This window comes from Pimephales promelas, chromosome 15, assembly GCF_988280905.1.
Source record: "Pimephales promelas chromosome 15, fPimPro1.hap1.1, whole genome shotgun sequence".
NCBI lineage: Eukaryota > Metazoa > Chordata > Actinopteri > Cypriniformes > Leuciscidae > Pimephales > Pimephales promelas.
The window spans coordinates 5,424,200-5,449,168 of NC_142783.1; the positions used below are offsets into that span (position 1 = coordinate 5,424,200).

General features: G+C 35.8%; 1 protein-coding gene across 3 annotated transcripts in view; it reads right to left on the bottom strand.

The window, feature by feature from the left end:
- The window catches only part of LOC120480977 (connector enhancer of kinase suppressor of ras 3), a 93,257-nt gene that overhangs the window by 17,271 nt on the left and 51,017 nt on the right, over window positions 1-24,969 (bottom strand). For 2 of the 3 annotated variants that reach the window (XM_039674393.2, XM_039674407.2), the window contains exons 6-15: window positions 21,661-21,780; window positions 19,227-19,286; window positions 16,822-16,890; window positions 16,398-16,544; window positions 14,793-14,914; window positions 12,175-12,356; window positions 8,123-8,209; window positions 5,183-5,430; window positions 2,066-2,103; window positions 915-960 (exon numbers count right to left, since the gene is read on the bottom strand). In XM_039674393.2, the coding sequence (XP_039530327.2) occupies window positions 915-960; window positions 2,066-2,103; window positions 5,183-5,430; window positions 8,123-8,209; window positions 12,175-12,356; window positions 14,793-14,914; window positions 16,398-16,544; window positions 16,822-16,890; window positions 19,227-19,286; window positions 21,661-21,780 (1,119 nt within the window). The remainder of the gene's footprint in view (window positions 1-914; window positions 961-2,065; window positions 2,104-5,182; window positions 5,431-8,122; window positions 8,210-12,174; window positions 12,357-14,792; window positions 14,915-16,397; window positions 16,545-16,821; window positions 16,891-19,226; window positions 19,287-21,660; window positions 21,781-24,969) is intronic. The other variant, XM_039674400.2, reaches the window with a different exon arrangement.

Sequence of the window (24,969 nt, forward strand, 5' to 3'; positions counted from 1 at the left end):
ACAACATTTTTTTAAATTAAATGAGAGTAAAACCGAGATCATGCTTTTTGGCCCCACAAACCCCATGATAGATTTTGGCAGCCTAAATGACTTTGTGCATACTGTTATTACTAATCTGGGGGTTAAAATTGACAGTGATTTTAAATTTGATAAACAAATAAATGCAGTTGTGAATTTAAAAAGTTAAACCGTTCTTGTCTTTGAACAGTTTTGAACAAGCTATACATGCTTTTATTTCCTCTCGATTAGACTACTGTAATGCACTCTATACCGGTATAAATCACAACGCACTTTCACGATTACAGTTAGTCCAAAATTCTGCAGCATGACTTTTAACAGGAACCAAAAAGCGCGCACACACAACGCCAATTCTCGTCTCATTGCACTGGCTTCCTGTTCGTTTTAGGATTGATTTTAAGATCTTATTGTTTGTTTTTAAAGCTGTAAATGGACTGGCCCCAACATATATTGCGGACCTCATTCAAATTTATGCGCCAGCTAGGTCACTGAGGTCGGAGAGCCAGTTCCAGCTCGCTGTTCCTAAGACAAGACTCAAAACTCGAGGGGACAGGGCTTTTTCTGTGGTGGGACCAAAACTTTGGAACTCTTTGCCCCTACATGTTCGAAATGCCTGGACGGTTGAGAGTTTTAAGTCTCGTCTAAAGACACATTTTTATTCCTTGGCTTTTAATCCCGCGTGAGTTGTGTGGTCTTTTGATGTCTGTTATTATTTTACTGTATTCTTGGACTGAGATGTTTTTATTTTGTTATTTGTTTTCATTGTATGCTAATTGATTTGGATGTACAGTATGAATCATCTGTGCAGCACTTTGGAAACTTCCTGTTTATAAAATGTGCTATAGAAATAAAGTTGGATTGGATTGGATTGGATCATGTACAGATGTGGTTCTTACCGCTTGAGAGAACGACCAGGATCGCATGGCAGTGTTGCTGTACCTGCTGGGGAGACGATGAAGGATTTAATACAGGAACAGGCTTAGCAAATAAACTATATCTGAAAGCTTAAACAAACATGAGGTTATGTCAAGTAGAAATCACTTGTGAATGAAATCCATTTGCTCGAGTTTCCTTAACCTCATATATTTTCGTATGTTTCTATATACAGTACACTGTGGTTTATGAGATTATCTTTTGTGTCTGTGTAAACTATACCAAATTCTGACTCTACCATCTGAATGTCTCAACAGAAATCGAGACTCATCAGACCAGGCAACATTTTTCCAGTCTTCAACTGCCCAATTTTGGTGAGCTCTTGCAAATTGTCGCCTCTTTTTCCTATTAGTAGTGGAGATGAGTGGTACCCGGTGGGGTCTTCTGCTGTTGTAGCCCATCCGCCTCAAGGTTGTGCATGTTGTGGCTTCACAAATGCTTTGCTGCATACCTCGGTTGTAACGAGTGGTTATTTCAGTCAAAGTTGCTCTTCTTTCAGCTTGAATCTGTCGGCCCATTCTCCTCTGACCTCTCGCATCAACAAGGCATTTTCGCCCACAGGACTGCCCCATACTGGATGTTTTTCCCTTTTCACACCATTCTTTGTAAACCCTAGAAATGGTTGTGTGTGAAAATCCCAGTAACTGAGCAGATTGTGAAATACTCAGACACCAACAACCATGCCACGCTCAAAATTGCTTAAATCACCTTTCTTTCCCATTCTGACATTCAGTTTGGAGTTCAGGAGATTGTCTTGACCAGAACCACACCCCTAAATGTGTTGAAGCAACTGGCATGTGATTGGTTGATTTAGATAATTGCATTAATGAGAAATTGAACAGGGGTTCCTGAGTATATACTGTCTGAGAAAATGTATAATAATCAACCTTCACATATAATGGTTACTGTTCCAGATCTTGGGGTTGTCTCTTTCTTTCTGTCCATCATGGGGAATTGAAACCATGTCACCACACTATTAAAAGCCCAAAGAGCATCTCGCATCCTGACAGGAAGAGCTGATAACATTTGAGCTAAGATTCTTCCTGGGCTTTTGCACTGGCTCACAGTGACTGTGAATCTGGGATAGAGGCTGCTCATTTAGTTCTGCACCCACCTGTTGATGAATGCGTTGTTGGAGACCCAGTCAGGATCCTGTGGCAGGACATAAAGAACAGTCAATATATGCTTCAACATGGACAAGGCCACCAATCCTTACTGACTTTTCTGTGCATTTAAAACAGTTTTTGCTGAACAGTGAGTTCTTGTAGAAGCTGATGACCACCCTTTACAAGTTACAGTTTTTGCTGACTAATTATGTATATATTTATACATGTACATTATGTATCAATCAGATAAAACACTTTAAGAGATTCTAGGCAAAAAAGTGTTATATTCACATGCATCACTCACAAAACATGCCTCATATTTATTTGTGCATTATATAATATAATATATAGCATAACATAATATAATAATTCAAAGAGTGAATTCACATTCCTTACAAAGCTAGAGGACATTGATTGTTACTTTGTTCTGTAAAGATCAATGCATTTCTTCAATAAAAGTACAATTCATTGAGTGTTTTGCCAACAAGTAATTTTAGTTTTGTGAAAATGCAGCAAATATGGGGAAATGTAAAAGGTCAGTATGAATGAATTGTTAGGTGAAAATATTAGGGTAATTTGGATTGATAGAGAGCAAAACAAGTTAGACAGACTGTAAAACCTAAATGTAAAAGGAAAGCAGCAGAGAAAGTGCGAATGAAGTTGTACCATGCCACAACTATTATATTTTTAAGATCAGTACGTCTTGGACAAGTGTCACAAAAAATGCATTGTGTTTTGGCTGATTTCATAAACCTTTACAATACTATATTACATCATGCTTTAGTAATGAAAAACCTGCTTGTTTGGGTAATCTGTGTTGGTTTGTCACGTGTTTTAGTTCCCTGTCCTAGTTTTCAGTTTGTTTCTATGGATTCTCGTTGATTTAATCATCATGTACACCTGTCATTCATTTCATGATTGATTTGTTTGTATTTAAATTATTTTTCTTTCAGTTCATTGTCCTGTTCCCTTGTTCATTATTCTGTTCGTGGTTTCAAGTGTGCTTTGTTCTGAGTTTTGTTATTAATAAATCTTTAAACTGCTATGATTGGATCGGTTTCTCATATTTATATATTGCAACCTACGTATTATGGAGTTAAATATGTAGTAAATGCCAAAGTATTACCTATTACTGACGAAACAGACAAATTATGCATTAAACAACTAAATAATTCAATGAAGACAACGTAAAAATATCTGGAATAGCAGCTTTAATGGGCAGAAGCAACTAATGTGGTACAAAATGGTTCAAAACTCTGTGAATAACAATAGATTGGATTGTGCATGATCCAGATATGACAAACTACTGATAAAAAACACAGCATTAAAAAAAAAAATTACCGCTGATTTATATTGTGTTATTTGGTTCATTTTTTCTCTATTTTTTGAAGCTGTGCTATTTTCCCTTTAAATATAATTTAATATTTGCATTGCTAAAAAGCATACATTTTACAGCGACAAGCTAGGACAGCTGTCATAACTGATTCACCCTTAAAGGGATAGTTCACCCCAAAAACAAATAGCGATAATTCACTATTGATTTCCATAGTTTCGTATATGTTTGGAACAACTTGAGTAAATGATGACAGAATTTTCATTTTTGGTTGAACTATCCTTTTAATTAAAAACGTTATTATTAACCTTAATTATATATATTTTTTATTCTGTGGAACACAAAAGGAGATTTTTTATTTTGTCTGAGCTGCCCTTTTCAATACCACAAATAAAATAAAACAAATAAAATATTTTCATATCCCAAGTCCTTCTAACGCATCCACTTTTGTGGTATAGAAGAGTTTAAACAACCGGCAAAACATTCATTTTTGTTTACCATGGAAGAAAGAAAATACAGATTTCTAATGACACCGATTTGTAAATGACATCAGCATTTTAATGAAAAATGTTACAAAAAAAAAAACGTTTTCAACATGCAATAAGCATTTGAAAAAATAAAATAAAAAATACTGTCAATATAGTATACCCATGTTATGTTCCACAAAAGCAAGGCACAACACCATAAATTCAAAAAAGATTAAAAAAAAAAATTAATTTTACTTTGGCGTAATGTAATGATAAAAAATCTCTCAAAATAATTTACTCACAACTCATACTCCTAATACATAAAGGAGAAAACACAATGGGCTCTATGTCTAAGGATGCTCGATAACTTCCGCCGATCGTAGAGTCCAATGCAATACCGAGAATTTACATTGAATTTTATACTCCATGGTTATACTAAAGAAACGTTAGTCACAAAAACAGACAAAACAGATACCCCTCGTTGTGTTTATGCTTCTTTATAAAATTATATTAAATAAACATAATTATATATAAAATTACATCTAAATGTATGAAAGTTTCGTTTCAAAGACGGGAGGACAGTAAATATTGAAGACTCTGCCATAATCCCGTTTTCCTCGGTTTTCCTCCGCTTTAATCTCCACAACCGGAAATGGACGAGCATCCTTGCGTCAAATGCAGAATTTATGCGTGCATATAGCCCATTTAACTATGAGGAAACTCATAGAAATTCATTAAAAAAAAAGTTTGCTCAACCCTCCAATTACATCTATTGAAGGTTACACATCCAAAGCAAAAGACAAGAGAAACAACATCATGCATTTGTTTCTCTGATTAGATATCAGTTGACTAAACTGTTTGGAAAGACATGGGGGAACTGGAAAAAGCCAGCCAACTCTTTTTAAACCAGATTATTTTTTACCAACCATAAGTACCACTATTACATAAACACTTTGAACTTCATAGATACCACTGTAGAAATAGCTGAGGTAGATATACATTTTCAAATGGCATCATATACAAATCAATACCGTTGCATACAAGTAAATCTTTCTGAAAAGACAACCGAGTAGACCAGAGATAATGCATCTCATTTCCCCCCACACGTGTTTCCAAACATACATTTCTGAGGTTAAATTCTAGTCGTTTTAGACACATTAAGGCAATCTAGTCAAGTAGCAATATAGGCAAATAAGAGGCACAAAGAAATATCCCGAGAAAAGGAGAGTGAAAGCATGAGAAAAGAGTCACCGCACACAGCTGGAAAAAGGGAGAACGGGAAGCTGTTAGTGAGTCAATAGCTTAAGCCGTGTGATCCAACTGACCAGTAGCGAGGGCTCCGCGGGAGGCCGTTTGGGGGAGGACGTCATGGGGGTCTGTTTGACTAAGTCCTCCTGATAAGGAATGGTGGCGCTGTTGTGTAGATCCGCACTGCCGAGGAATCGGCTGTTCCGCGAGTAGTCCGTCCCGTAAGCGGGTCTTTCGGCTGTGAACTTGTACGACGGGTCCGAGGCCTCCTCGGCGATCGTTGGTATTCGCTCGTTGCTGAGGTATCTGTACGGGAGATCTTCACCTACAACAGAAGATTCAAAAATCCATGTCTTAAAACATATTCATGTTTCAAACAATTATTTGGTATGAAATCCACTATTTGCAGTGGGGGTATCTTTCTTGAAATCTGTGTAATAAGGTTCCTGTTGGTAGAGTTTTGCTTTTATGAAAAGTGAATTTCATACACACTATGAAAATCAAAATGTGGGGTTGGTATGATTTTTGAATGTTTTTGAAAGGAGTCTCTTATGCTCACAAATGGCTTCAAATAAATCAATTTTTTTTTTGATAAAATATGCAGTAAAAATGACTAAGAAAACAACTATGGAAAGTAAAAAAAAACTGCATTTATTTAGATTTTTGGGTTTTGACAATATAAACACCTTTACGGTCACTTTTGATCAATTTAATGCATTCTTGCTGAAAAAAAGTCTCAATTCAAAGGCCTGTTCACACCGGGATGAATTTCGCGCGCGATATTCACCGACGTTTAACGTGACTAAACAAAGGGCGCCAATGTGAGTGTGCACACCGACGCGTAAAACGCGTCATTTTTTTAAAAAACGCCTCGGGTTCGTTTTTTGTAGTTTGACGCATCACGTCCAAAATTATCTGACCAATGAGATTGGCGCTTTTGCTCACGTGTCTGGAGCTTCTGAAGTTACAGTAAAACACAACTTGGGGGCGCTCAAACACAAAACGGTCTTGCCGAGCACACATACGGAACGGAGAAGATATACACGCCAAGTAGCGTCGCCGTCTACACAGCCAGGAAGAAATAAGACGAGGAAGATGCAAGGCAAGATGAACATAGAGCTGCTGTTCTCGTTGGCGCTAGAACATAAAGAACTAAATATGCTAATATATAATAACACGACAGCAACTACAAACATCTTGATAAAAGAGAACTGTTATAGAGTGGTATTGCAGAGCAAATTGGCGCCATCTAATGTTAGGGAATGAAGTCGCATTGTCAGCGAAAAATCGCTTAGGTGTGAACAAAAAAAACGCGCTGAAAAACGCTGACGAATAATGCGCGCTGATATTTGTCCCGGTGTGTACGGGCCTTAAAGGTCCCCAGATAACAGGTTATTTTCCTGGGTTGCCCTTATAATGCTAGTATTTATATCGTTTTTACCTCTTATAACCAGAGCCACGTCCAAGTGATCTGAGGGCGCGGGCGCTTTGGTCTGCGAAAGAACCAGAAGTGATCTCTCGCGCGTGTACGACACTCATTATTTACAGAGATTTCAGAAGCGTTACCTTTCACTGTGAAGATCTAAACATATTTAGATATACAGGAAATCGCAATGGAAGACGATTTCAATATATCAACAGACAACATTGCATTTTTGTCCCAACCATATTTAGATCACTTCCGGCGCTTTTCGGCGCTTGCGCAGACCGAAGCGCCCGTGCCCTCAGATCACTTGGACGTGGCTGTGGTTACAAGAGGTAAAAACAATATAAATACTGTTTTCTCACACAAACCGCTCGTTTCGTGTCTTAGGCCATCAATGTGTGCTTACATTTACGAGTCATTAGATCTTGTTTAATTTGGACTTCTCTGTGCATGCTCTTTGAGGTGGTGACCATAGACCTGCATTATATGACTGACAGACAAGAACGGTTTGACCTAAAAATTTCAAAATTGAAACTACTGTGGAAACAAAGACACCTACATCTTGGATGCCCTTGAGGTAAGCTAAAACATACCAAAAATTGATTTCAAAGTGAACTATCCCTTTAAGTTGTTAAGGTGTATCGATTAGCTTTTGCTCATTATTCCAGTGTTTTCTAGGTAAATTCATGCCAAGTAGTAATTACTGTAATGTAATCTAAAGCCTTCACGTATTTGTAGAACTTGTAATTACAAGTGTAAACTCGAGAGCTACGACTTGGCCACAAGCACGATTCGAAAGCATACAGAGCTTTATTTATGGTAATTACAACATGGCGTGAATGTAGCAATAGCTCTACTTGCTTTCGAATCAAACCTATGACCTTGGTGTTGCTAATGACGTGCTACTAGTTGAGCTACAGGAACATTATGCTATGTTACTTTGCACAGTTTCATCATGTCCCTTCTTGGTATCCTTGCATGTGAAGGTTACTGGCTTTATATAGTCACTGTACAAAGTTAAATTTTGGATTTTGGGTTAAAACACGTTAAATGTTTAAGTGTTATATACACTAGGATATAAGAACATTATTTTGCACCCTTTTCTTGTTTTTTTACAACTAATGGGACAAGAAAATAATTACTTTTTGGAGCAACAATAATATTGATTCTTATGGTGTGTTCACACTTGTAGTCATCTTTTTACCAGCTAAAAACTTATAAAATGTGTAAAGGAATCAAACCAGCACCATGAAGTCCTCCATTACACGCACAAATGAAGATCTGCTGCAAAAAGACGTGATTCTGATGCCTGTACCGATCTGTAATGGGCAACCAGGTATGCTTGAGCATTTGGTCCGTTTTAGGTTCTTATCTTGTGACATCACGTCCTGTTTTTAGGTTCGGATGGCAGCGTTCAGACTTATTTAAATGAACCGCACTAACAGAGCAAATGCACCAGAATTCAACCAAACCTGCCAAGAGTGAACACACACAAGTTCTCCAGTAAAATTCCTCAAATTCTCTGTCTGTCACAGAGGCCTGGGAACTGGATTAGTTAATGTGGCACGTGTTTTGTGAAGGTGTCCTGTACCTTTCCGTCCTTGAGTCCAGGGCTTCGCATACAGGTCTGCCACGCTCAAAGATGTATCCACTGGCATAGACAGAGGTCGCTGTTTACCTGTGTGTATATTCATGAAAAACAGATGATTACAATCACACTCAATGAGAACATACAAGAGGACCTGGCATGCCAAAGGAATTCTTTCATTTAAGATACACTGCAATGATCCCATTCCCTTTATCTATTAGAACAGCATCCACTTTTGTGATTTTAAGTAAAAAAAAAAATATAATAAAAAAAAAAAACTTCAAGTCCAAGAAAGAACCTTGGTCAGCACTTTATATGGTGCTATATACTGTACAATTTGATGAAAATCATAAAACAATGGTTTCATTTCATTTATTTATAAAGCACAAATAAAACACAACAGAAGTTGACCACCGTACAAAAGAAGAATTATAAAACAAACCACACACAATACATTAAAGGTGGAATACATACGATTTTTGCATTAAAATATCCCAAAATCACAACGCCAGTGTTATATTTTTAGTTAAGATGATAACTTACAATATTCGAAATGTTTCAATCAATGTTTAAATCGCGAGAAAATTGAGATTTTAACCAAGGAAACGGGGCGTGTGAGCAGGGGTGAGCTGGGAGTCGCCAGTAAATCGCGTCATATCCGCATTACCTCGGTTTCCGCTCGTACTGCGTGTAGTCCTGGACAAATGCGGAAGTTGCAGTTGTGCGTTAGCGTCTATCAAGCAACAAACGTAAGCTTGTTTCGCGCATTTGTTATGGAATGGAGCACAATTATTCTTTAGCGATTGCACCTGGTTCTGTCGACAAAGACAAGTCTCATGAACGCAAACGTCAACCAAACGACCCAAGAAGAATTTGGGACAAGAGAAATAAAACCAGCTCAACATCGGTGGCATTTCCTAAATGGAGAGAACTTTGTGAAAAACTCGAACTAGAAAGAGACGCCGATCTTGCATGCGTTTTATTTGACAGGTGAGTAACACCGTGTTCTGTATTCAAATTTCATGTCAGTAAATCATGCAAAACAATTAGTATTATTGTTAGAATGTCTTGTTGTCTATGCATATGATGTGAAAAATCGTAAGGTCATATTCACCGCGAATACTTCTCGGAATGTGAACTGTTGGCTGTATCTTAGAAAACGACGTTTATCTGAAAATTGTTTCAACCGTCCCGGCTCTCCCCTAACATCTGTGATAACTAATATACTTTACTTTTCTTGCGGTTATTTCAGTTTAATGAAAAACAAGCATGTCATTAAACGCAACAGATATAGAAATCGAACTTTATTTCATCCACGACAACTAATTTCCGATTCCCGTCTGACTGATTTATACTGTCTATGATTTATCCACGGTGGAGTTGAAAACAACAGTTCCCATCATTCCGCGTTCCTCCACGGCGTCATCAAGCAAAGCCGTTGTTGTTGTTTTGAATGTAGCGCCCTCTAGCGGCATAAAATCTTAGGTATTGTAGCTTTAATAACAGACAATAAAACATTAAGTTTGGTTTGATAGAGACCAAAGTTATGAGTGTAGAAAAAATAACAATTTATCTTAGATTTAAAATCATGTAGAGACGTTGCAGACCTCACGGATAAAGGAAGACCGTTTCATGTCATTGGACCGGCCACTGAAAACGCACGATCGCCTCACAACTTTAATTTTGATCTTGGATATGACAGTATAATGCTGTCTGAGGATCGCAAGCATCTTGTTGACTTTTTTACATTTACCAGATCTGACAGATAGGATGGTGCCAGACCAGTCAAAGCCTTAAAAACTAAAAACAAAATTTTAAATTCAACTCCATAACACACACAATAGTATTGGAGTAATGTGTTCTCGTCTACGAGTCCCAGTTAAAAACCTGGCTGCGGTATTTTGGACCATTTGTAGCCGAAGTGCAAGAAATTCAAGGACATCAAAGCTCGTACATCAGTTAAAAAGGCAAGCAAAGTTTCTAGGAATTGCTTGTCATTATGTTTCAGAGGGAGATAGATTTGGGTGTCATCTGCATAAAAATGAAAAGACACTCCATGCTTCCTAAACATTGAGTTAGCATGTATAGTGAAAATAAAACGGGAGCCAGCATAGACCCTTGAGGAACACCACAGGTAACTGGTGCACCAGACAGTGGTGGAGGAAGTACTGAATCTCAGTACTTAAGTAAAAGTACAAATAACCAGATAAATATTTACTTTAGTAAAAGTTGAAGTAACACAATGACAACCATACTTAAGTAAAAAGTAAAAAATACCTCATTTTAAATGTACTTTAAGTATTAAAAGTAAAAGTACTTGCATAACAATTTATTCTCTTCATGTCTATTTTCTAATGATTAATAAAACATTTAATTCTATTATAATGATGTTCAATAATGATGGAAACAAATTGTTGTCACCATTTCTGAAACAAGCTTGCAATTAGGCAATATGCACATCATGCTTATCCTTACTATATGTTAATAACTATGTTTGGCAGAAAATGTGATTAATTTATGGTGTAATTCTGAACCTCTTGGCTTGCCATAATCCTAACCAAACGTATATTACACACGATGCGTTTCCTATGCACGTACAGGCAAATTTTCGCGTATAAATCGCACGATAAACACACTGCGTGCGAGACGCATTTAGTGTTACCTTGTTGATATATCTATGGCAACCAAACGTCACTGGTGAGACAAACGTGCAACGGTCAGATTACGTTTTGGCAGGGGAAAAACTGATCAGAAAATGTAACAGAAGTTGTAGAAATGTAGTGGAGTAGAAAGTAGAATAATTGCTGCAAAATGCAACGAAGTAAAAGAAAAAAGTATGCACTATTTATTCTACTTAAGTAAAGTAAAGAGACGTGAAAAATTTACTTATGTAAAGTAACAAAGTATTTTGTAATCTTACATTCCACCACTGGCACCAAATGATACAGCACGACCAATAAACACTGAGAAGGTTCTACTACTAAGATAAGACCGGAACCAGCTAAGTGCAGTTCCTTTAATGCCCACACACTTTTCAAGACGTGATAAGAGAATGTCATGATCAACTGTATCAAATGCAGCACTCAAATCTAAGAGCACCAACATTGCTGAATTCCCAGAGTCAACAAATAATACGAATTGGTTGTTTTCAAATAAGTGATGGAGATGAGTGATTCCCTTTTGTTGCCAAGATGGAAAATGTGTTGGTTTATTGCATAATTGAAAATCAGGGTTGAACCAGTTGGGGGTGTGTCTACATGATGTTAGTGGTTAATTGTTCATTTTGTTTACTTTCCACCAGGCAAGTTAGAGTTGATGCAATTGTAATATTATTAAAATGGGGCATTTTCTGAATTGATTTTGGTAGAAAGACTATATTTGCTATGGTTTTGTTCTAATTCCATCAATGAATTGTTATGATTAGTTTTATGAATCCGTTTATATAAATATTGTAGCTGATTTGCTAAAAAGTAATATTGAAAATTTGGAGCTTCTAGGCCGCCTTGTGATTTTGTCTTTTGTAATTTTTCCAGTGATATTTGAGGTGTGTTATTTTTCCAATAGAAGTGAGAGGTTAATGAATCAAGTGATTCAAACCATTTATCAGTGGGTGTTGAACATTGGGTGGAAGCATTGAGAACAGATAATTGACTTGTGGTAAAGATTTCCTTTTAACTGTAGCAATGCGACCGAACGACAAAATTGGAAAAGTTCCAAAAGTTAAATAAAATATCATTTAAAACTCTTAAAAGTGCTGACTCTGTACTGTGTTTTTTCCTAAATCCAGATTGGAATTTTTCTACGATAATGTTTGTTTCCAGGAATTGCACAGATACAGCATTCTCTAAGATTTTTGCAATGAAAGGTAAATTTGAGATTGGCCTAAAATGTGATAAGACCTGGCTTCTTCAACAGAGGTTTCACCATAGCATGTTTGCAAAAGGATGGACCAATCCCAGAAAGGAATGCTCTTATTTATAATTGCTAGAATCCAATCCCCAACACAATCAAATACCAATTAAACAAAAGGTTTACTGTAAATCTGAAATACTGACCATGTGATGAGGATCTTCCTCTTGGACGCATCTGCACGTTGACCTCGACCGGGTGAACAGACATTTTGTCATAGTCTGCAATTGTGAAGCGCCGGTGGCTCTCCAGGTCCAGGAAGGAGTTTGGGGACTCGGAGCCTTTAGGTCTGGCACTGACACTGCTGTATGAGCCATTCCGTACTTCCCTATAACAGCGGACAAACGTTTATTCAATCAGCAGGAACGATTAAATAATGTAGTTACTCTAACTTCAGAAATACAGAGCCTGGGAAAGCCAGAAATCTACAGAAAAGTACTGCATTGGTACCAAGTGATGGAATACGATGTTACTTTAAAGTCGAGAATCGTCAAGTATACTTGATTTAAAAAAAAAATATCCTCACCTGTGTGGCACATTCCACGACCGGATGAGAATCCATAAACCACATTATTAGACCATTTTCTAAGGCTGCATAATATATTTAAAAGCATTTAAGAAGTCTAATATTTAATTGTTTGTGCTATTGTGAGATCACTTTAGCATTTCTATCGTAAAGAATATTCAAGATTAATTGGACATTTGAATTAAATGTTGTTAGAAAGTACTGGCTAATATAAGGTAAGTACATGGAACAGGGGTAGGTTCAGGGTTAGAACTAGTTATTAACCAGTAATTGTAGTTACTAAAATAAGTACATAGTATTTACATGGGTAACTGGACTGTAAAAGGAAGTGTTACCCAGTGTCCTTGGGTGTCCTGATAAGGCGCTTTAAATAAAATGTATTATTATTATAAGGGACCTAAAGTGTGCCAAGAAAACATCCCCCACACCATTACACCACCACCACCAGCCTGCACAGTGGTAACAAGGCATGATGGATCCATGTTCTCATTCGGTTTACGCCAAATTCTGACTCGACCATCTGAATGTCTCAACAGAAATCGAGACTCATCAGACCAGGCAACATTTTTCCAAATACTCAGAGCGGCCCGTCTGGCACCAACAACCATGCCACGCTCAAAATTGCTTAAATCACCTTTCTTTCCCATTCTGACATTCAGTTTGGAGTTCAGGAGATTGTCTTGACCAGGACCACACCCCTAAATGCGTTGAAGCAACTGCCATGTGATTGGTTGATTTGTATTAATGAGAAATTGACCTTTCGCCGGCCCCTCCCACAAAATGGCCATTGTCCAATCACACATCATAGCAACCGTTACTGTGTGAGCTGTTCCGTCAAACAATAAGCGGTGCGCCCACGGCGTTTGTAAATCGGACACATGATACCCCGAGAGATTGTCTGGAGAAGTTGTGTTTTTTCCCTTTCCAAAGTCCAAAACACAACGCGAGCGGTGCCTAAGATGTATTAAACAGTGTGGACGCCCCAATTCCAGTTAAATGTGTCGAACATGGTTAACTCGTCTCGCGTGCAGCGTGCGTGCGACTGAGATTAGTCAAAGAAGCACGGAGAAAGCAGATCAAGAGGATCCACAAAGGACTTACTGTACATTTTCTAAAGGGTTGTTGTTAACATACCATGATATTCTCTGGGAAAATGAGCAGCAGTCAGCTAAGTCAGCAGTGCAGCACCGTAGACTACAGTTTAGAGGACGTTCACAACGGGGAAAGCATGAAGCTTACATGACAACATCAGTTCATATATCAATATCGTAACGAATAGAAATAACCTTAAATAACGTATGGTTCTCTGCCTCTTTCCGTCTCTTATGCATAACGTTAGTTACTTTTTAAACACGAAAATCGCATTCAGCATGAGCATGACACGCAATCGGTTGCTGTGGTAATGAACAACCTGCTTGTTAAAGCGAACGTGTACTCCTGTATCGGAGGCAAAATGAATAAATATGCAGCGCAAGTTATATATTTCGAACTCCAAACAATTAGCCACTGAACCAGTTTATAAAATCTTCAAGGCTGTGCTGGTTGCATTTGAGGTAACTTAGCATGGTCATGGGGTTTTTCTGATTTTTCTTGAGACTGGTAAGCATTAGCATCATTAATAGTAGTCGTGTCTCATTCATTTCTTAATTTTATATTTGGAATAAATCCCTCCACCGCATACCGTAACCCCTTTTGCTTCGATCTTGCTTGATATCGTGGAGGTATTGCTCCAAAAAAGGTCACCGACACGCACGGGAATACCCTTTGCCGTCATGGCAATCTGTCGCGCTGCCCGTGTTTGACCATTTGTTTGACGGAGGTAGCAGCAGTAACTAAGGGGGGCGGGGCTCGGCGAAAGGCTAATTGAACAGGTTTTCCTAATAATCCTTGTGAGTGTATATACTGTATATACATCATCCAGCTCAGTTCAAATCTCATATAATGGTGTCAATTTAGGCAGATGAATATTATTGTTGAATATTCGTTTTAAAACAAAGATGGCCTTGTGTCATTTTTATATATGTATTTTAAGTTCACTGGACATTTATTTAAATTTTTGGGGGTTGTAATGACAATACACCTATTACAAGATTACCAAAATAATCCTTAGTGACAGACGTAAATATAATTATACTTTGATACAGGCAATGTATGGAATGTTTACTATAATAAAAACACCATGATATTTACAAGGTATTTGAATGCCACATGTTCCAGAGGTTTTGGCTTCAGGCTCACCGTGGAGTGTACGGCACTGAGGGAGGTGGAGGGATGTACAGGTCCAGTATGGCAGGCTTGTCCTTTCTACTGCAGAGTTTGGCAGATTCTGGTGACTGACTCTTACTGGGAGATGTGGAGCTCTGCAGAACATGAGGGAAACCTTTGGTAAAACATTTCTTCACAAGTTAAAAGCCACATATCCTCAAGACATCACTAAATGTAGCAACATTTGTTCAAACAAAATACTTGGAAATAGATTGATTATATGTATACAGTATAATATAATGATTCATTATATTTTTTTATACCATGGTCTGGGTGAATACTCGATTCTGATTGGCTGCAGGGTGTCCGTTAAAAAGTGATAGAGGACACCTAGTAAAGTAGTTCTGGTGAAACTGCCTGTTTACCATTCGAAATGAATAAATAAATGCGCTGCCTACAACGGCTGTGAGTAACCATAGCAACAGGCAGTCACATGCTCTATCATCTAACGTTAGATATTATAGCCTAATACAACAATGAGCGACTTCGTGCTATTTCTTTTAACATTTATGGAGAATATGGCAACTTTGACGACTGGTATGCTGCTGAAGAAAGAAAAAATGTAAATAAAACGGAGAAAATTACACCGCTGCTGCTCTGCTCCATTGAACTCTATTGGTAACGACGTAACTTGCGACCATAGTTGGATAACGATGCTTTCGTGGAAACGCACCCCTGAATGAGACCCTGCGGGAGTTTTACGCAGCTGTCCAGACAACCAAGGCAGGAGAAGGCTTAACGTTACAGCGTTTCAAGCCTAAGGAGCCTGAGGCAAATGACCCTCTCTTTGATCTGATTAATTTATTGCCCTCTATAACGTTAAGCGCAAATCGCTGGAGCTCAGAGCTAATTGTTTTTTTTATTGTTGTTTGATTAATTGTTTTAGGTGTAATAAAAAAAACTATGCCTACCTTTGTGTTTCATGAAAAAAAAATGCATTTGTGAACCTGAAGGGATACGAGCTAAGCGGACTATAAATATCTCCGGTTGTTAGATAAACAGTCAGTCAAGTTATTATTTGTAAAAACTAGATTTATCCTAATTAAAATATAAACTAATGTTTTAAAAATGTTTTATTTGGCAAGTGACCATGGTATAAGCGGGTTAATGCCCTCCGAGGTGTCCATTGTCAGGTTTTAATGGACTTCGGCGGAGGCAACCGTCCTCCGCTGCGCGTCGGCCGGTTTACGCCTCGCCGTCGTCCATTAAAACCTGACAATGGACACCTCGTCGGGCATTAACCCTTACTTAAATGATACAACAATAGATCAACTGTTCAAACAATATTAGACATTTAAGTGTGACCACTGTATAAACCGAAACATGGCACATACACCCAGTTTTTTTTTTCAATATTACTGTTTTTACTGTATTTTTGATCAAATAAATCTTTGTGAGCATAAGAGACTTTTAAAAAAAACATTAAACTTTTTGACCAGCAGTGTATATTTGGTCATATAGTATAAAATGTATATTTCATGCATGTTTTCTTAAATTATTCTTTTTACCATCAGAAAACACAATTCAGTTCACTTGTGTGTTCATGTGAGGACTGTTAATGCGTTATGAATGACACACCTGAGGCACGGGTGGTTTCCAGCGCATGTTTTTGAGAGGTGCTGGGGTAAATCCTGAGGTTCCTGTGGGTCTTTTCTTTAAAATAAGTACAACACGTTTAGGGTCCTCTCTCAGCTTGGCCACCAGGTTCTTCAGCTGCCAACCCACCTGGAGCAAACAAGCACAAGCCTTTAATTCTGCTCAGGCTTTTCAGATTCTCATAGGCACAATCCCGCAGAGAACGCACTTCTGAACATTCATTTTTCACAAGTATGACTAATCGTGAAGAAATTGATCTTAATATAGCAGACGGGGTGCAGAGAAATGACGTAAACACGCATTCATTCAGTACTAAAAAAGTATAGATGAAAAACAAAAAGGTTTATTTTAACAGAAAATATCATTGTACAATACAAAAAACGTGTGCGCATAAAGAAACGCTTACCACTGTCTGCTGGTTGACCTGGATGACCTCGTCTCCGGCGTGGATCTTGTGTGTCAGATCTGCTGGAGACTAACGGGACATTCTATAAGTGTCTGTTTTCATTCAAATATATTTCCATTCTGTTAAAACCATTTGTAAATGTTGTGAACAAGATGCAATCCCTAACCCCTTCACTAAATATCGAAATAATTAAATAATAATAAAACGATTGCTTAATAGAAATGGGGTAAAATTGCCCCTAATGAATTAAATTAAATCACAATGAACAGAAATAAAGGCACAACATACTGTATAACCATGCACATAATCCAAAACCATGCTATACAAAGTAAGAGCATGTCTTCTAAAGAACAGTGTACGTTATATGAACACACGCTATATTAAGTTCTCAAATTCAATTATCAAAACTTTTTACATATTTCTAAAATGATAAACCTAGTGTTCATTTTCATTAAAGGGTTAGTTCACCCAAAAATGAAAATTATGTCATTGATTAATGACTCTCCCTCTACGGAGAGTTTAAGATAATTTAGAGCTTTCTGTCCCTCCATTGTCCTTGTCCAGAAAGGAAATAAAGACATCATCAAAGTAGTCATGTGAAATCAGTGGGTTAGTTGCAATGTTTCGACGCATCGAAAATACATTTTGGTCCAAAAATAACAAAAACTAGGACTTTATTCAGCATTGTATTGTCTTCCGCTTCTGTTGTGGATCCGTGTTCAGTGACACGGCTGACGTGTGTCTGGTGCGGCTGAGCTTCGGTTACAGTCTGAGGGAGACGCACGCTGTACAAAACGATTTTCACAAACATGTCTAAGGATTTCCACACAGAGGAAGACTTGCATTTTTGCCCAGCCATATTTATTTGAACCCGAATACACGGACGCACCAGACACACGTCAGCCGTGTTTTACATGAGGGAAATGTATTATTGAAAATTGTTCACAAACCTCTGAAATGACATTTATGCATGTGTAAGACTAAGATTAACCCCTTAGCTGTCACCCCCCTTTTTGAGAATGGGGGTTAAAATGCACTATTCAAACTTAAATGGTTGTAATTTAAGAATGCTTTGGAATATATACCCAAGTTTGTTTTAAAGAAAACACTCAGCAGAATATTGCTGAAGTGAAAACACTTCAAAAAATGAAAGTATGAAAAAGTTATGAAAGTTTAAATTTACAGTAAATTAAATATACTGTACTATATATTTTTTATTTTATATAAAATATATATTTTATAAAATATTTTTTACTCTAAAATTTCTATAAAATCAAAGCCATACATCTTATCAAGTTATGTTCCAAATTTGAAGTTGATATCATAAAAATTGAAGTTCCCATGAGATTTTGTTTAGGCGTAGTACCAAAAATAGCCACCGGGTGCCATTGAATTACATTGAATTTAGTTGTATACATTTTGCTTTAATAAATTAATACATTTCTGTCCAAATATCAATTCTGTCACAAAATTTGGAATATCAGTTTTGTCAAGATTAGAAAAGGTTTTGATCATTAATTATGAAATATAATGATGCCCAAAAGGGGAGGAGCCTGATAAAATAAGTACCGTTTCTATGGTAACGCAACTTTCAATTATAAAACAGTTTTCACACGAAGAATTCTGAGTTTATAAGCTTTCAAATGATACCTAATTTATGATAACTACTAAAATATGTGATATAATAAAAAAAGGCGATAAAAAATAATATTATATTTTAGAGGACAATAAATATAAATATTATCATTTTTAGAGTATAATATTGTACTATAATTTTTTTTTTTATTGAAAAATACTAGATTATATGTTTATTATGAACTTTTAGCATAAAAACAGAAGTTTCAATGATTAAAAGTGGGTTCATCAACTTTTTGTGACAAAGGTCAAAACTCCTGTTATGATGCAGATTTTTTGAGGTGCACTCTTGTCATAAATTCATCAATTACTCTTCCTACATAATTTTTTAACACAAAACAGGGGTAGAATATCTATTTAGAAGTCTTAGACCTTTCCAACAATATATAATTTGTCATAATTAGATTAGGATTTAATAGAAATATACGTAGTGAAGTAAAGTTAGGCGTCCCGGTACCGGGACAGTGACAGTTAAGGGGTTAAAGTGGCTTGTATTGCATTCAAGATATAGATTTTACAGTATCAGTTCATGCATTCCCAGGAATGCAATCTAATTAAAGAAGAATATGTAAACTTGACATGCAACATTCTTACTGAGGCCTAACAAACACTGGTGAGTCTGCAATCTAACAGAAGCCCCATCTATTTATGAGTTTGTTCATTTAGACTCAACATTACGTGCACACAGAGGCTAAATTCATCTTAGCCATTGACATCAAAAAGCGAATAGTGATACATCAAATGCTTTTGTCATTAGAGCCCTTACTCACATGTTCAGTGGTGCCAGTGATGACGTGAAGCCCATCGTAGGTGGATTTGATGTACATCCCCTGAGTAACAGGAAGACAAGGAGAGAAAACGTTAAAAACAACAGAAATAGAGAGAGAACAGCACCATATACAGTTGGTTGGCAGACAGGAACCTGCAGACATAGAGAGAAAATAGAAGTCTGATTCATATCCTATGGGATAGTTTCATTCTCTGACGACAAGGAACACCGTCTTGGACCAGCGATAAAAAAAAGTACTAAAAGTTCAACATTTTCAGCAGTGACTAATCTGAATCCCTCTGATTGGCCATTGCGTTCATGAGCTCAAAAGAAACGTGTGATTGGTTAGAAGGCTCCACAGTGCAAATACGTTAAAAATAAACCTGATACAACATGAGCTGCTCTAATGTAATGGCGCAACCAACACTTTTCATTCCTTTTCCACATGATTTCACTTTAATTGGAACAATCGCCACACTGTAAAAAAATATATCACAACATATTTTCTTTTGTCAAATCAACTTTATAATAATTTATTTAGTTGAGATAACTTATTATTTTGAGTTTCTGATGATTACATGAATCTCCTTCATTGTATTAACTCACTTTTTCCAGTTCAATCAACTTAAAATTTTAACGCAACCTAGGTTACTTAGTTTTTTAAGTTAAACCAACAATATTTTTTTACAGTGTAGTAATCACAACATTTTTTCTTTTGTCAAATCAACTTAAATCATTTATTTAGTTCAGATAATATATAATTATCAGTTTCTGATGATTAAATCATTCTCCTTCATTGTATTAACTGACTTTTTCCAGTTCAATCAACTTAAAATTTTAAGGCAACCAAGTTACTTACTTTAAGTTAAACCATCAATATTTTTTTACAGTGCATAGTCTTGGCATAATTTAGTATTAGCCCTTGCTAATTTCAGACCCTGTTTGACACTCTTTCTTTTTTGTTACATGGAAATCAAAAGGAAACATACACTCTAAAAAAATGCTGGGTTGTTTTAATCCAATTTTGGGTCAAATATGGACAAACCCAGCCATTTGGTTACATTTTTAAATGACATTTTTAACCCAATGTTTGAGTTTGTCCATATTTGACCCAAAATTGGGTAAAAACAACCCAATTTGTGTGTAGAGTGTACTGAAGAAATTTTCCTTGCAATACATTAACTGATGCAAAAGCACCATTAAAAAGAGTCTAATATAAAAGCAGTCCACATAACTATAATCATAGACTTCTGAATTTAAATTTCATTGATTGATAGTGTTGGGACGACATCCTGGTCCAGACCAGACAACTAAAATGAAACACTGGCTTTAAAAGTTCAATGATGTCTGGAATCACTTTGATAATGAAAATATAGTTAAGTGCAAGATGCACATTATAATGAGGATGATAATAATACACTTTTGCAAATTATTTGTGCTTGAGTTGCCCTTGTTGTGTTGCTAGAAGTGTGCATTCACAACCATCAACGTCAAGTCCATGACACTAATGTGCTTTTGTGTAGATTAAAGTTCTAATATTGAGTTTAATATATGAAGAGTTCAGATGCAAAAGCCTCTAAATGCCATTTGAAATTTTCTTCTAAAATGACCATTTTTATCAAGCTTGTATATTCAAGTTCAGTAATTTCACTTAAATGACAATTAATAGGTAATCTTCATCGCCATTTAAGTGAAATTACTGAACTTAAATATACAAGCTTGATAAAAATGATCATTTTAGAAGAAAATTTCAAATGACACTTAGAGGCTTTTGCATCTGAACTCTTAATATAATATAATGGGATAGTTAACCCACTCTATTTGTTCCAAACCTGTATGACGGTCTTTCTTCTGCTGAATAAGAAGACATTTTGAAGTATTTCAGTAACCGAACAGTTGATCTATCTGACTATCTCTTTAAGTTAAGTTGTGTATTTGACTAGAATGCAACAGTTCAAGTTCACTTATGCGTTTGTGTCATTTTGTGTAGATATAAAGAATTTGTAATATTATGTTTTGAATATATAATCTTATTAGATAATCTAGAATTATTAGTTTGATTGAATTAAATGAGATTAACCAGAATATATTAGTGTACTATTTAAAAATGTACTTTATTTTAAACGACCATTCCTTTTAGATGTTTCTCATATTTTTTTTAAATGATGATATATAATACATTATAAATAAATATGTTTTAATTAAAATTATGTACTCGCTTTATTGATCTATTGTGTACTTGAAAGGAAAAACGGGCTAAAATGCACAACCCTAAAACTTTCTTTATTTTCTCCTTTTGTGTGTGAATGGCATGAGTGTGAGCAAATGGTGAGAGAATTAGAATGTTGTTGTTATGACCCGTTTGAGATGCCGTTTACAGGCATAACATAAAAACATTCTGAATATAAATAATGATTATAAGTAATAATTCTCACCAATCCCTCTCCTGGTTTGATGTTGGTGAGTTGAACTTCCTCCAGACACGCTGATTGGCTCATGAGAGGATCAGACGTGGTTCTCACAGTCTGGTCACAAATACTGTTCAACACCTTTGACTGGAATTAAGCAGAACAGAGTGTTCAGAAAAGTCGTCTTCAAATTCTGTCACTCAAAATTGATTCCTGTGCATTTCTGTTTTCCAGAGTCTAAATGGACTAACATGTTAGTTGTAACAACAAACACTTATTTTAATTGAATTTAATGCAAGATCTGTGCCTAGAAAAACAGATATCTTAGGTTTACTTTAAAATTCCATGTGAATCAAACCAAGCCAAGCACATAAATAAACCACAGGGCATGCATAAACAAAGTGAACGCTATCCGGGCTTTGATTTAATTTTCCGCTCAGTGCACAAGGACAGGAGCGCCAACAAACTGAACCGTACATTCTGGATGGAGAGAACAGCATTGAACAACGTGGTTTCATTTGATTTTTTATCGCTGTTGGAATTGTTTCAAAATTTAACCTAGATTTGAAGAGTTGAATGTCTTGTTAAATATCTCTTTTTAATTTCTATATAGACTGTAAAAAAATGCTGGGTTGTTTCAAGCCAAATTTGAGTGAAATATGGACAAACCCAAATGTTGGGTTAAAAATGCAAGTTAAAAGTTGAAGTTGGGTTAAAATTTAAAATGACATTTTTAACCCAGCATTTGGGTTGTCCATATTTGTCCCAAATTTGGGTTCAAACAACCCAGCATTGTTTAGAGTGTATAGCTATAGCTATAACGTGAAAATACAAATAATCTACACTACCGTTTAAAAGTTTGGAATAAATAAGAAGTGTCTTATACGCAACAAAGGTTGCAATTATTTGATCAAAAATACAGAAATATTGTGCAATATTATTACAATTTAAAATAACGGGTCTTTATATTTTAAAATGTAATGTATTCCTGTGATCAAACCTGAATTTTCAGTTCCATTACTCCAGTCTTCAGTCACATGACATGATTTTTTTTTAAGTTGTTATATGGGGGTCAATTAATTATTTATCCTTATCAATTTCAAAAACAGTTTTGCTACATAATATTTTTGTGGAAACCCTGATGCATTTTTTAAGATCGTAAAAAAAAGTAAAAGAAAAAAAGGAAAGTTCATTAAAACAGCATTTAATTTAAACAGAAATCTTTTGTAACATTATAAATGTCTTTATCGACAAATTTGATCAATTGAATACATCCTTCTAAATAAAAGTATTAGTTTCTTTAAAACTCTTACTTAGTTTTTGAATGGTAAACTGTGGTAACCTGTATTTATTACAGTAAATAGTTATTTCTACACGATTTAACATAAAAATGAGTTTAGCTGGTATAAATTGATATGTTCAGGTTTATGTAAAGGTTGGTTCAGTGATGTTAAATCATATTTTTTTTAACTTAAAGCTGTTATTTTATATGTTACCCTCTTTAAGTAGTTTTTAAGTTATTTTTCAACAATAACAATAATTGATTCATGTGAACTAAAGACTAGAGTAATAATGACAATTCAGAGTTACCATAAAAAATAAATTACATTAAAAAATTGTCAAATAGAAAACAATTATTTAAAATTGTAACGATATTTAGCAAATTTATTTTTTTAATCAAATCAAAACTTTTTTTCTTAATTATTCCACACTTTTGACCTGTATTGTATATTTGTTTTGTATTGCAGACAGCTCATTATACTATCAGCTTCTTATGAATGGTCTGCCTTTCTCTCTGCCGCAGACGCTAGACAGTGAAGGAATGCAGGGCTCATTCATGCTTTATGTGTGTGATTTTGCCAATCTATTATGACTTAGCGTGTGCTTGCATGTCAATTCCAAACTTCCTTCACCCTTCCCAATATGCACGCATGACTGCATGTGTCCACATTTCACTGCACTTAAGGGTTTTAACTCTTTCCCCACCAGCTTTTTTAAAAAAAAAAGTTGCCTGCAAACATGCAATGTTTCAAAAAAAAACAAACAGCCCCTCTGCTTTTAAACAAACAAACAAAACAAACACATTTTATTCCAGCGTAATGCTTTTTTTTTCAACACTTGAAACAATTGGTAAGTTTTATAAAAAAGCAACATATTGATGAACAAACTGAGAAAATCATGTTTTTGTTGAAGACTACGTCTGGATCGGATTCAGAACGATGATCAAAACACAGATGGAGTAGATCGAGTCCATTAACAGCCCCAAAGCTTCACAGTCCCACAGCTCGTCCTAGGTCGCCATTTCATACAGTAACATTATGCAGATTTATATGCCGTTTAAAGGGATTCTTCACCTCTGGATAGATGAATGTGTTTTTAACCCTCAGGTGCTCTTCGTTTCGGAGTCACACTTGTTATCTTCCCGGTCAAAAGTGACCGGACACCTAAAAATGAAACTTTCTCCATCCCAGTAAAACCAATGCAATTTATTTTTGTTCTATAATATTTATTCTTTTTAATTTAGTATTTTGAGACAATTTAATTGAATTTATTCTAGGCCTTCAGAAAAAAATATTTTTTGAAGAAAATTAGCACCATCTGGTTACAGTATATAGAAAAAGCGTAGAATCATGGTATAACCACTAGATGGCATGTACAGCTCTCTATGGAGAGGCATGTGAATTCCCCAGCTGTTTATGAACACATTTTTTTTTTTTTTTGTTGTTGGTGGATTTGTATATATAGTTGAAACAATCTCAAAAACTATTTCTTATAATAAAAACAAATATTCACAATTTTTTTCTTTTTACAATTTCCTATTCATTTCCTATGGGGTCATTTTTGACAAGTGTGACTATTTTTTTTAAGACCACTTAGCATGCTCAGATCATGACCTCAATTTATTTGTGTGTTCACATACATAATGCCATAAAGGTCACCAAGTTTCGTAACATTGCGATGAAGCTGTGATTTTTAAAAATTCAAAACATACTTTTTGTAATCAAAATTTATTGGTGTGTATGTGTATAAAAGTGTGTTTGTATGTGTGTGTGTATTGGTGGGTGTGTCTGTTTTGCACTCTAGATGTTGTAGAGTGTCACCCCTTTCTTGCGGTGTACTTTTTTTTTTTTTTAGAATTGTGGCCGATTTGTAGATTGTACATACAAAAATTCAGAGAATTTTTTTTTGTGTGTCAATTTCCCATTCATTTCCTATGGGTCGTCATTTTTGACAGAAGAGCAAAAGTGTGACTCATTTTTTTACGACCACTTAAATTGCTTGAATCATGACCTCAATTTTTTTGTGTGTTCACATACCCAATGCCATAAAAGTCAC